Below are 12,989 nucleotides of genomic sequence, written 5' to 3'. Positions count from 1 at the left end.
ATCCATCAGAAGGTTTTTATCTGCTGTGTCCAACCTGAGCTGGATGCTCGGTGCTGGTCTTGGGCACAGCCTGGGTTGGAAGAAGGTCTCTTCTTCTTGACCGAAGCTGATTCAGGCCCAGAGAGAGTTCACCCAAGTCTCTAGACAGTCTGAGACAAGACAGTGATGGTATACCTGGGAATTAAACCTCGATCTTGGTGCATGGCTCAGAAAAACAAGATGAGGAGTAGGAGCTCAGTCAGGTCCCTCTAACCTGGTGAGAAACCTGCCTGTGAGCTGGTGTCCCACATCTGAGCCATAACTGAGGCTGCTTTAGACTTTGGTCTGCAGGGGAACAGAGGTCGTGGAGATAGTTTTAGGACTGGGTTACCTGTGTGTTGATGTCCTTGAGACAAAGACCTTGAATCCTTTGTGGTGAAATAGCAGGGAAATGTTACAAGGAGCTGTTTCACACATCATCCCCCAAGATGTAGCGTGGAGTTGGGCTCTCATTCTGGTGCAAGTTGGGGTGATTTTATCAGAAGGCATGGCATGAACATGACCACATAGGCTAAGTCCTGAAGGTTTCCCTCAGTCAACACTGTCTTTGAAGTCAATGAGGCTGAAGTTATTGCCTGATAGGAGGAGTAGTCCGTCTGGGATTTCTCAGCTGAATTAACTTTAATGATAAAAATGTTGATATAAATATGCAAAATATAAAAACAGTATTGTCAGCCACTTTGTTTCTGGCTTGGGAGGTTTATGTGTTTAGTCTTAGATGTTTTTTCATACTGATTTTGTGTATCAAGATTTAATGCTATCAGGAACCACTGAGTAAAAATATTTAGTAATAACAATAATAGTTGAGGGTGTGATTTGATAATCCTAACAAAATAGATAAGATGGATGTTCAAATTACTTCTTGGCTTGGGTTTAGGGGTTGTCCTGGTGCCTATCACATTCAATTAGTATTGAGACAGCTCCATTTTCAAGGAGGTCTTCATGCTGGAGCATATCAAGTAAGAGATCTAAGAAACAATAACATCAACAGTAACGATATTTCTCTCAATATACAAAATGTTTAGCTATTGAGGCCACTTTTTCTCTTGTCGTTTGTTTAGTCTGTTTAGTGAATTCTGCCAGGTTGGTTTTGATCCTGTGCGAGAGTGATTTGCTGTAAGAGCGGATGCATCAGTCGAGCCCTGTTTGAAAGTAAATAATAAATAATTGTAACAGTTAATATAAGAAACTGACATCTCCACAGTTTATTTTCCTGTTGGCTTAGTTTAGTTCAGGCCAGTTTCTTTCTGGCATCATTTGCATCCAAGCCCAGAGATCAAAACGGCGCAGCCGCCCCCCCCCCACTCTCCCTCGCTGCCTTCGCGGTGGGTTCCCACGGCCGGGGCTCTCTCCTGGCCGTGGGGAGAGGGGTGCTTTGCCAGGGACGGGTTCTGGGGTGCGGAGGGAGGGGTGCGGTGGGCTTGGAGGTCTCCACCGCCGCTGGGCTCACGGGGGCTCCAGGGTGTGCGGGGAGGGGGATGCTCTGGGGCACAGAGAGGCAGCGGGGTGGCACAGCACCGCAGGGGCTCCCAGAGCCCGGAGGGGTGGCGGTGGTGGGGTGCGGAGCGCTGCGGGGCTCCGCTGCAAAGGGGGCTGCGGGGCGGTCCCACCCACTCCCGGCGCTCAAGGAGCCGCCGGTGCCGCCCCGGCCGCTCCCGCAAAGGGTTAAGGGGAGCGGGGCCGGCGGAGGGCGGGGGCTGCCGGGGGCTCCCGGGGATTGGTGCGAAGTTTGGAGCGGGGCGGCCCCGCACCGCCCTCCGCGGCGGCTCGGCCCCCACCGCCACAAAGCCCTGCAGGGAAAGTTGCTTTATCGCCGGTTTCTCTCGCCCCGGTTCTCCCCCCCCCCCCCCGTCCCTTCCCCTCCCCTTCCCCAGCCCCTTACCTCTCCTCCCCTCGCTCCTTAAACGGGATTCCGGCTGGGCGAGCCGCAGGACGGCATCACCGGGCATCCCGCGGCGGGGAGCCCCGGCGGCTCTGGCAGGTCCCCGCTGTCCCTCCCCGCACACACACACTCTCAGCCCAGCCCGGAAAGCAGGAAAAAAAAAATAATTACAAGATTTCCCCCCTTTCCCCGAGCTCCTCGCTCCGTGACTCTCGAGTGGAAAAAAACGCCCCCGGGGCGAAGGGCGGCGGGGGGGGGGGGTGTCGGTAGAAAGCCGGTGAAGGGGCAGAGCCGCTCCGTGGGGAGGGCAGCCCCAGGCAGCCCCCGCCCGCCCGGGGAGGGGGGGATGAGGTAGAGGCCGGCGGCGGAGCGCCCGCCGGGCGCCGTGGCCGCGGAGGGCATGAGGCGGCGAGCGGCGGGGATGGGCTCCAGCGCCAGAGCGCGGTGTTAGAGCCCCGGCAGCACCCGAGGTAAGTGCCCCCCGCGCCGACGCCCCCGCCCGGGACACCCCGCGGGGTCCCGGGAGATACTAAGGCACAGCTGGGAGCCGCCGAGGGCTGGGGGGGCAGCACCAGGTGGCATCGCGCCGGGTGTCTCCCCCACCCCGTGGGTCCCTCCCTCCCTCTCGACCCCAGTTCCCGGCTGCGAATATCCCGTTAGCGGCCGCCGCGGGGCTGAACCGCGCTGCGCCCCCGGGGCTGCCCCGGGGGAGCCCCCCCGTGCCCCGCTCCCCGTACCCCGGTCCCCGCCGGAAAAACGGGGAAGCGAAGGGCGAAGCCGCCGTGTTTGCTTTGCTGGATGCTGTACGCGGGTTGTTGTGTGTCCTGGGGGCACGGGGTGTTTAAACTGGGGAGTTTTACAAGGGTGAGGAATCCAGACAGTGTTTAGAGAGTGAGAGTTTTAGGAGGAGAACAGGGTGTAATTAATGTAAACCTGATCTACACCGGGTGTGCGTATCACAGGGAAGGCATCTTCAAGAATCTGAGTAATTAAGCGTGGTTTTGCTTTGGGAAGCACCTCTGGAGCCCACGGAAACAAGTGGGGCTGGGGGGGGGGGGGGGCGGGGGCGAAGAAGAGGAAGGGAGGAATCAGTGCTGTGCAGAGAAGTCTCGGAGTGGAGGAAGGCGCGTACCCATAGCGGAGCCTGGCTGAGGGGCACTGGAGCAGCAACACAAAGTTTTCTGGGCTGCTGATGGGAGAGGTAACATTCCTCCTCTCCCTTCCTCAAGTTCCTCCACAAATTGTTAACCCGAAATCTTGTTTTATGGCCACTTGCTAGTGTTTTGTTTGCCTTCCAGACTGGTTCTGTACAGGATACGAAAGAATTATGCATTAACTGTAAACTTAGAGGAGCTTACTGACCTCAGTGGGTTCTTGATTTATATCAGGCTAGAGCAGAGAGGAGGGCAAAGTTTTACTCGCTGAGCACCAAGGAATGAATTACAAGTACGTTGCACTTTCATTTGCTGTTTCTGCTCGCAAGTCTTCGCAACAGGATTTGAAACTCTGCAAAGTTGAGGGTTGTTTGGGGTTTCCCCCCTAGTAATTATTTTGCTCTCCTTTTCCCTGCCTCCAGGTCTGAGAGGACAGTAGCCTGTACGATACGGTGGGATCTGGTTTTCAAAATGGAATTGCAGCTCGCGCTCCTTTTCGCAGGGATAATTGCATTTTCGGACTCGGCGAGAGGTAAGGAGACCGCGCTGGGTGCAAACACTTTGTGACTCACACCCTTCCCTCTGCTCAGCTGGGCTCCTGCTCCGCAAACGGTGCCCTCAGAGGGACCCTGTAGGGGAGTTGCTGTCGGCACAGGCTTGTTACTTATCTGCTCAGGGGTTCAGGCTCGTGCCCACGGGTGGTGCCTCCTCACCTGCGTGGTTTCGGGGCCATCCTTTTGGATGGAGCGCGGTCACTCCGGCTTTTGCTCAGGTCTCTGAGGCGCAGGTGAACTTTCAGGGGCTTTTGTTGTGCCTGTGTAAAAGTACACAGACAATTTTGAAGAAAAGCATCTGCATTCCTCTGTGGATCAGAAATACCTCTCCCCTCCTGTAATCCCTCCAGCCCCTGCCCCATGTATTCCCACTTACAAACTAAACAAACACATCCATTAACTTGCTTGGTGACAGACAAATGACAGTTCCCAACAGCGAGAGCGTATTTTAACGCTGAGGCTCCAGCAGTTGATCAGATTTCAATAAACAGGTTTCCTTACCAGAGGCAAATTGAAATACATTGACCTGGGAGTGATGGGGGTAGGAAAAAAGAAGTGTCTTTATGGGAAGGTGCTTTGAGCAAAGCTCTGGGGTCAGAGTGCAAGGAACAGTGGCTTTTCCTCCACTCTTGCCTGTGTTGTACCTTGGTGAGTGCTGTCCTTGGAAAGCCTGAATGGGAATTCATACTTTCAGCTTCCCCACCTCTGGTCACAATGTAAGGGGCTGCATTGTTCCAGAAAAATGGGGGTATGACTTTAGGATGCAGATTGCTTCAGCTGCAATTCCCAACAGTATCAGAGTTTCATGAACTGTTGTAAGACCTTTAAATCACCCAGCGTGATGAAGTTGTGAATTAAAAGGTTTAAACTTGTCCTTCACTTGGGCTGTAACTCACCAAAAATAAACCTTGAGGGTAGGGTGGGAAAGAAGAGGGGGAACATTACTCTGAAAACCCAAGGTTTGGTTAGTGCACTGTGCTTTTTTTTTTCTTCTTGGCACTGGCTCCCAAGCAAATATTTTATGGAGGCAAAAGCACTATAAAATGATTTGGCTGGAAGCTGGATGAAAAAGAAAACAGTATATAGGCTGTAAGTTCTGCAAGTCTGAGTTCCCGGCAAGGTTTACAATGGAGACTCAGTTTAAGTTGTAGGCGATGGGCAGCAGCGTATGAATTGAGATGACCTCATGGATGTATATTATTGCAATGGACCTGAGAAGTTGGTGGAGTTCCGGAAAAGATCTGAAGTGGGCAGGAGAAGACAAAAAGATTTTTGTCTCTGTTGTGAGCTGAGTGTCGGCTGCTTTACTGGGTGACCCTGTTTAAATTTGGTTTGCACTTGTCTTGCTCGTACTTTTGTTGCCCCTGGAAAGTGAAGTGCTGTGGGCTGTTGTCGTGTGAAGAAGTGACAGAAAATTAACCGTGGTAATTTCAGGCCATCATAATTTTTCCTATGGGAAGGTCTTTTTAATAAAACTTTGATAGGATCATATTGGTAATTGGGTTATTTGAACCCTTTTTGGAGCTGGAAAAATCCATCCTGTAAGTGTATGGAGAGATGGTTCTGGTTGTTTAAAATTATCTAGAAACAGAGTTTAAAAACCAGGGCCAAACCTATGAAAAATGTCATTCATTCATGTGCTGATTTCAAGATTTACTGCTGTAAAAATATAGACAATATCCTGACATTTAAATCCTACTTTGGATGTCCTTAAAGTTGAGAACATTTTTGATATCGGAAGATGTAGATGGAAGATCAAATTTGTATATGAGCGGAGATGAGGCACTCTCCAGAACTTGGAAACATTATTTTGTCCTGACAAATATCTCCAATTATTAGGCATTTACATTAGGATAATTTCAGATTCTTTGAAAAATGTGCCAGACTGTTAACGTGCCTGGAGATTTTTTCTGAACATCTCATACAACGGGTTTGGCCACTGGAGATGTGTAAGTGTTACCTGTTTCAGTCACTCAGGTTTTATAGACAGTTCCTCAGCCAAACCTCAGCCTGAGGTCATGAGGCTCTTCTCTGGAGGAAGAAGGGCTCTTTGTTTTGGCCAAATGGCATTTAATATCTGTATCCTGATTGCAAATTAGACGTGTGTGGCCCAAAGTGTGCCAACACCTCCTGATCCGAGGCATTGGAAGTTAAATAGGTGCTCGCTGGCTTGTGATCAAATGAGGGAAGCAGATGAGGAGGCTCTCTGGGAAAGTGGTGGTCCTTCTTTTCTACTCATATTAGGCAAAAGTAGGTTATGCTAGAGTCAGGATGTTAATTTGGAGCCGACTGATGTCGTGCCCGTGCTCGGGGAAGGGCTGTGCCATAGTGCATCTGCACAAGGGGGCAGAGTTAAGTTGCCCACGCGCTCCGGCTTTGATATTTCCTGACAGTTGAATACTCAGCTGCAATCTTGCATTAAATGTTACGTTGTATTATTTTTAAATCTTTATTTAGGTGATGCCTTTTAAGGCAAAGGGCCCCACAGGGATGACTGATTGGGCTAATGCGGCAATTATTTTTTTCCACCTCCACTAGCAAAAGGAGGCGTTTTTCCAGGTTCAGATCTCTGCCTACTGGTTCTGTCCCTTCTTGTGACCTAATGTGTCTCATCGCTGAGATAGAAGACGCTGCAAAAAAGGGGGATATCTTAGCAAACCAAGATAAGAAAGCTCTTAAGAAAGTGGCAATACCTTTGAAGTATCCAGGCTAAGCAGAGGACAGGTCTGATTTTAGAGGTCCAAGTGCAGAACTGGCTGTATTTGGAGGGATGAAGGATGGGCTAACTCTGTATAAGTTTGAACCAATGCTTTTGGGGTCAAAACTCAAAGAATCTGATTACGGGCTTGTCTACACCTGCAAATGCACTGTAATAACTCTTTCAAAAAACTTAATCTGGAATAACTTCCTCAGTGACCAATCTTATTCCAGGCTAAAGATCTTCTAGAAGGAGCCTGTACCAAAAAGTCTTCCTCAGGAGCTATTTTGGTAGCTTGCTTTCCCTTGTGGATGAAGACTAGAACGTCTGTGTGCACAAACCCCACTCTTTGAGAACAAAACCCGTGCTGTGGTTTTTTAGAGGGATTGTGCCTCCCGGCTGACAGCTAAGGTGTGAGGCAGCAGCTTCAGCCTGGTTTCCAGCCACATGGGATAATGTCAGCCCTGAACCTAGGATAACAGCGCAGGTCCAGTGGCTCGTCCCTCATGTCACTCCATTCCTGTTCTCTCCAAGCAGCCCCATACTGGGCATAAAAGTCCTCAGTGTCCAACCCCAGCCCTCCTCTGCAGGGACGAATGCCATCTTGGGTCACTAACCTTTAGAGGCTATGTCCTGCAGCAGTGTAGCTCCTGCCACTCCACACCTCCCGTTGGACACAGGTAATATAATCTGATATTTTCCTGCTTATGTTATCTCAGTGACAGACAACGCAATATTTGTTCAGAATCTGTCAAGTTGCCATCATATTCCCGTTGGTGACCGTATATGGTAACATTGGGGTGTGTTTGGCTTGGTCCCGTGGCTTAAACAAGATTTTGTATGGTATGTTTAGAAGGTTTTGGTAAGAGCACTAACCACCCTCCTGTTAGCGAGTAAACTGATATTCTGCTGGAAACTAATTAGTTTGGATGTTGATTTCATTTTCGGTGCATTGCGTAGGGAGGGGAAGAACGGGACCTTAATTGCTTTCTGTTCTGGCACTACTCTGTGCGACCTTGGCTTGCAAACCTGCTTGGTGCCTGCTTTACGGGGAATTTGCTGATGGGGCCACTTCAAAATCCGATGGTTTCATGCAGAAATAATCTTACGTGCCATTTTTGTTTCTCTTAGTATTGAAGAAAAGCGAGTAGGATGTTGGAAGTGGTTTTTATTTCTTGGGAGTTGAATTCTTCATTGTGATGAACAGAATTCCCATTCTGTAACTTTGAGGTTCATAAGAGTGAATGGTACTAAAATTAGGAAAGATAAATAATGATAATATGAGAGAGATGGTTGTTGGCTTCTGTTTTACTCCTTTATTCTTGTTGAGTGGTTGCTACCAGATAATGATTAGGTAATTTCTCGCTTGTGAAAGAGAAGCATGTTCGGATCTAACAGCCCAATTCAGATTTTATGTAAGATGCAGCACATCTTCTGGTGAAGTTTGGGGTATTTTTTGGATCATTCTCTTGGGGAACTTGCTCATGAATAATCTGCCAGCATGACTTGTACCTAGAGTCAACACGACGATCTAAGAAAATCCTGGTTATTTTTTTAAATGCTGGTTCCTCCCTTCTTCTGAGGCTGTCGGCCGCTTTAAATTGTGGCTGAGTTTAAACTTAAAATGTAGTGTGCGTCATACTGGAAAATTAGGGTTGATTTTATTTGTTTTTAATTAAGAATATTAAAAAAACTCCGCAAATTGCTCAAATACATTTAGATTTTCCTTAAACTTTTTATAACTCTGTTTTCCAGAGTCCATATGTTTCTTTGACCTTCACTAAAAGACGCAAGCAGCAAATTAAAACATGTCTTTTTTGGGTTGAACTTGTACACAGCAAAGGCTGGACTCCAAAGCCTGACTCTTAGCCACAGAAGAAACTTTCATATGGTTCTTGAGATATTATACAACAGTGGTTCTTCCAGGGAAAAAAAAGTCATTCAAAATAAAAAAAAAGTAGAAATGACATTTGCTAGCAAGTAAGAACCCCTTTTTCAAGATTTGGGACCATTGATGCTAATTTATTAACTGAAGATGAAGTTTGTCTTTAGACATGAATTGGCTGATAGAGCTGATCCTTTCCAATGGCCTGTCTGATAATTCCTTTTTGAGCGTCTGTCTCACCGTGAGCAACGCTGGTATATCTGGGTGCAGAACAATCCTGTTGGAATAGTGTGAATACAGTGGAGTCTGGATGTGCCTTTTTGGATTAATTATTGGAAGAGATAAAAATTTCCACCGAAAGGGGAAAATAATCATACAGAAGTCCTTTTGTGCCTAGTTTAAATTACAAAAAACCCCAACAACCTTTAGGAATAGCTTTATTTGTTCAGTGGGAGTAGAACCAGAGCAGCTGATTTTCGTAAGACATGAAGCTCCTACTTGTGTCTGCAGTGACTTGTAAAATCATGCTGAGCTAAAGATCTGTGCATATGTAACCCAGCATTACAGGGGTTAGTGGAAATGTTCTTTTCTCCCCTTTCTTTCATTAACCTGCTCATTTTGTCTTGTTTCAAGGGATTTGTCTTACATCTGAACTCTTCCTGTGTTTTCTGATGGGCTGCTCAAGCTGAAATGGATCTGATCTTGTTTTGAACATTTAATTTGGATTTCTATTCCTTATCTTGTTCTCTGTAATCAGCCTTGACTTGGAGTTTTCTGTAATAATAACACCCCTGTACATGTTTAGCTGTGTTGACCTGTTCTAATCTTTTGCACCAAAGTGGAACATTTTTAGTCATATAAGGGACTTTTTGAGAGTGGAGCCAGTGTGGTTGCAGACGTTGCAAAGACCGCAGTCTGATGCAAGCCTACTGAATTTGCTGCTCATTCATAGCAACTGTGGTACTATGGTAAAACAAAAATATTTCCAAAAGCAAGCTTGAATAATCTGATCCTGCTGTCCTGATGTCGTATGAGATAGGCAGATGCAGCCCATGCCAGTTTTAACATGTTAGGACCTGATTCAGAGGCAGTGAGTGTTGGTGCTGCGACTCCTACTCACTCCCATGGGCTTTGGATCCATCCCTGAAGGGTGGTTTACCCAGAGTATCCGTGATATCTGCCTCCATATGGATCCCTCATGTATGACAGCAGAGGAGATGTGGGCTAAGTGTGGCAGTTTGGATCCTGCCATCCGCCTGCTTGACTGGAGAGCTTGGAACTCACTTTTTTTAATTCTAGAAGCATGTTGCTGCTGCCACTGTGAACTCTGGCTGGTGGGTGGAGCGTGCACTGCTGGGGCTGAAAACAATTTGGAAATTCATTGCTTACACTTTGGGCTGCCACAGAGAGATTTATCCCCAAAGGAAGGGTGCTGTTCTGCGGGCAGTGTTCTGGGTGTGGAGGGGTTGAAGACTGGCCTGTGTGTTATTTAATAAGTTAATGTGTGCCGCCGAATCCATTCACAGCTCTGATTTTTATTTCTTTTTCCCCACACTTCCCAGTCAAATAAACATGGGCTGCATGGAGTTTGGTTGGTTGCCCTGATTGCACAGTCTCCCCATTGTATCGCAGTAGAAACACAGCATCCTGCAGTGCTGTGAACAACCTAACATTTTATTTCATCCCAACCACTCCAATTTTCATGAAGAATTTCAGCCAGTAACTCCAGGCTACTTCTTCCATTAAGTGTTCAAACTTAATTTTGAGCTTCACTAAGGGAAGGAGAAAAATGTAAATTGGGAACAGAGACTTCTTGGAGCAGGTTAATGTTTCTCAGGATGGCTACACCTTTATTCTCAGCCTCTCTCTGAGTGGCTTCTAGCTTGATGGGACCCAAGAAATTTCTTCTGATGTCTGGTAAATTTATTTCATGAAAGGTTTACACAATCTTGCGTATCCAGTCAAGAGAGTAATTCAAGAGGTGTCATACCTTAGGTGCCACTTAAGGGGTATTGAATTTGGTGGGAGTTTTAGGAGCCATCAGTATTTGTGCATGTTAGATAAAAACAGGAACAGCAGACAAATATGGAAATGCAGATTTAAATTGTGCAATAGGTTTTGGGTTTTTTTAAATTCATATTCTCCTTGCTGAGTTTGCTCCACACGCCCCATGAATTGATGACTGTAAGAGTTAGGTACTAGTTTTGTGCAGTGGCACAACATCTTTGTGGCACCTGTGGGCTTGCTAGTCCTGCCCAGAACAGGGGCAGAAAGAAAAAGCTGGAGGAGGACATGGAGGGAAATGTAAACATTTGCCAACCTTCAAGAGTAAATTTAGGCCAGATTATTTAATGTACTGCTGCTTTTGAGGCCTGGTGATCCTTGGGAGAGGATCTTGAGTGGGCAGTGTGTGGCTCTAAAGAGGAGGCTGGGATTCAGCTTTTCGAAATCTGTGCTATAGTTCTGTTTTTTCCTGTGTCCTCCCAGGTGCCCCCACATACAGGTGTGAGACTTGATTGGCTTTTGACCAACATGTGATTCTGAGTAAAAACATTCTAATGTAAAAGTGTTGCTTTCATTGTGCTAACTACTATTTTATTATTGCTTTGTATGGATTTAAATCTTCCTTTTTCTAGACAGAGGTGGATGGGGTGAGGCTAAATCAACCACAAAGGAAGGAGAAGGGAAAGCTATTCAGCCCCACCAGCCTCTCAAAGCTGCACTAGCCAAAGTACTGGAGTTAGGCTGCTGCAGATGCTGGAGCACTGTAACCTGGTTTCTTTCCCTCCTTCCCCTTCTTTAATAGATTTGTGGGAGTTGGAGTAATAGAGGAAGCTGTTTTTCTAGGTGGCTGTTCTCAGATCTGTTAACACAGATCTGTAACAGATCTGTAACTGCTGGTTAAGCAATGACAAATGTCAGACGAGTTACAGGTGTATGAACGGCATGTCAAGGATGGAAGGGTTAATGAATAACAGGATGAACCTCTGAACATTGTGGAATATCTCCCCAGGGATACTGCAGACTCTCTGTGGAAGGAAGAATAGTTGGTTGTCATTGACTAGTCTATGTAAAACTGGTGGCTATAACTCCTTCAGAGTGTGGATGTGCTTCTGAGAGAGGGTGCTGTGAACCACCTTGCTCACCGTCTGGGTGAATCAAAATCTTTCCTGTTCTTCTGCAGACTAACACTACATTTTGGTGGAAATAACACTGTCTCTTTATCCAGACAAGTAATATTAGGAAGTGTTTAATGTATATTTTTGGGCAGTTTAAAATGGGAAACTGGAGAAGAGTTGCCAGCTCCTCCAGCATACGGAGATCAGGCTCCGTGCTCTGATAAGTCATTTCATATTTTAATGTTCAGGGTTGCATTACAAAGGTGATAGTCCCTTTAGGTTCAGTGGGTTGTGGCTGAGTAGGTGTGAGTAGGATTTAAATATGTAATCCTACCAGAGAGCAGAAACTGGAGCCTCGTAAGACCAGGCTGAGTTTCAGTTCTGCACAGTGTGGCACCACGCCATGGGAGGGTTCATCGTGATCTGCAGTAGTTAATATAAAACTAGAATAACAGATCGGAGCTGATGAGTATCTTTCCTCCTCCTGGTATTCCCAACCAATCAGAAATGCAGTATTGCCGGGGTTCATTTTGTTAAGGGCTAATGAGAGTGAAACTTTCAACCTAATCATGTCCAGAACAGGTGTTTACTCTTCCTTGTTTGATTGACAGGGATTGTAAACCTGTTAGGGAGATATTTGCATATGCAGGGAGACTGGCTTTGGACACTCGGTATCTAATTTCTGGATTTGCTATCTGAAGGTGTTTGCCACTGCTCTCAGCACACAGCTATTGCTTCTGGGATACAAAGAGACACAAAGAAGTAGTAGAGGCTAGTCAGAGCATTTTTCTCAGGAGATGCAGAAACCATAAGGTAGAGATGGGTCAGTGTTTCCTCTAGACCAGAGCAAGGTCCTGCTTGTATCCCTAAGGCAGAATGCTTTTCCTGATTCCCTGCTTACTCAAACAGGGATAGACCAGAGGATTTGAAGGATTTAAAACAGTACTTTGTGATGGTGGTGTGTCCTTAGAAATTCATTGGAAACACCAGACTAGTCCTTGTATGCAATTGGTAAGGTAGATTCTGGATATTTCATTTGCAGTTAATTTCAGGGCTCTTCTCCTGTTGGGAGGAGAATTGCAGATCCACAGGGATGGGAATTTGGCTCTTGCTTTACCAGTAATACCAAAGAAGAAAACAGCAAGGTGCTACTCAAAAGTAATCATAGCAATAGACCTGCATATTTGTAATCACTGTGACTATTTATTGAGAGTTTCCAGTAAAGAAAACAAAATATATATAAAAAAGACGCACAAAAAGTGCTACTTAGTGTAGGCCAGTGTTCCTCTTCTAGATACTGTCAGGAGAAAAAGCTTGTCTACCTGAAGGCCACAGTCTAACTAAGTGGAGTTTCAGGCTTATTTTTCTTTTATCCTAGAAAATCCAATAAATCCAGTAAATTCTTTCAGTGTGGTCTTCCAAGAGTTTTTCAACTTCGTCTGACTCACAGATTATTTGAGTGCCATTATAGACTAGGGGTCAAGCAAGTTAATTCCCAGAACAGTATGCTGCCCTGTTTTCAAACTGTGCTAATCAGGGTTTTGAGTCAAAGCATGGCAGTTTGCTCAGTGAAATTATTTTCCTGTTAGAAAATTACAAATAGGGTTTGACTATTCGTGTTGGCTTCAGTGACCGAAACACTCACATCACATGCAGAG

At 46.4% G+C, this 12,989-nt stretch overlaps 1 protein-coding gene across 3 annotated transcripts in view; it reads left to right on the top strand.

Annotated features, from left to right (window-relative positions):
* Nucleotides 1-1,736: 1,736 nt before the first annotated feature.
* The window catches only part of FGFRL1 (fibroblast growth factor receptor like 1), a 173,105-nt gene continuing 161,852 nt past the window's right edge, over nucleotides 1,737-12,989 (top strand). The window contains exons 1-2 of one of the 3 annotated variants that reach the window (XM_051798592.1): nucleotides 1,737-2,391; nucleotides 3,498-3,607. In XM_051798592.1, coding sequence (XP_051654552.1) covers nucleotides 3,547-3,607 — 61 coding nt within the window. In that variant the 5' untranslated portion in view covers nucleotides 1,737-2,391; nucleotides 3,498-3,546. Of the gene's footprint in view, nucleotides 2,392-3,005; nucleotides 3,123-3,228; nucleotides 3,368-3,497; nucleotides 3,608-12,989 lie in introns of those variants that run through there. The other 2 variants (XM_051798593.1, XM_051798591.1) reach the window with 2 other exon arrangements.

Source organism: Manacus candei, unplaced genomic scaffold, assembly GCF_025592945.1.
Source record: "Manacus candei isolate 608988 ecotype Guabito, Panama unplaced genomic scaffold, ASM2559294v1 h1tg000048l, whole genome shotgun sequence".
Lineage (NCBI taxonomy): Eukaryota > Metazoa > Chordata > Aves > Passeriformes > Pipridae > Manacus > Manacus candei.
The sequence above is the reverse complement of the archived record's forward strand: the minus strand, read 5'-3'. Positions and strand labels throughout refer to the sequence as shown.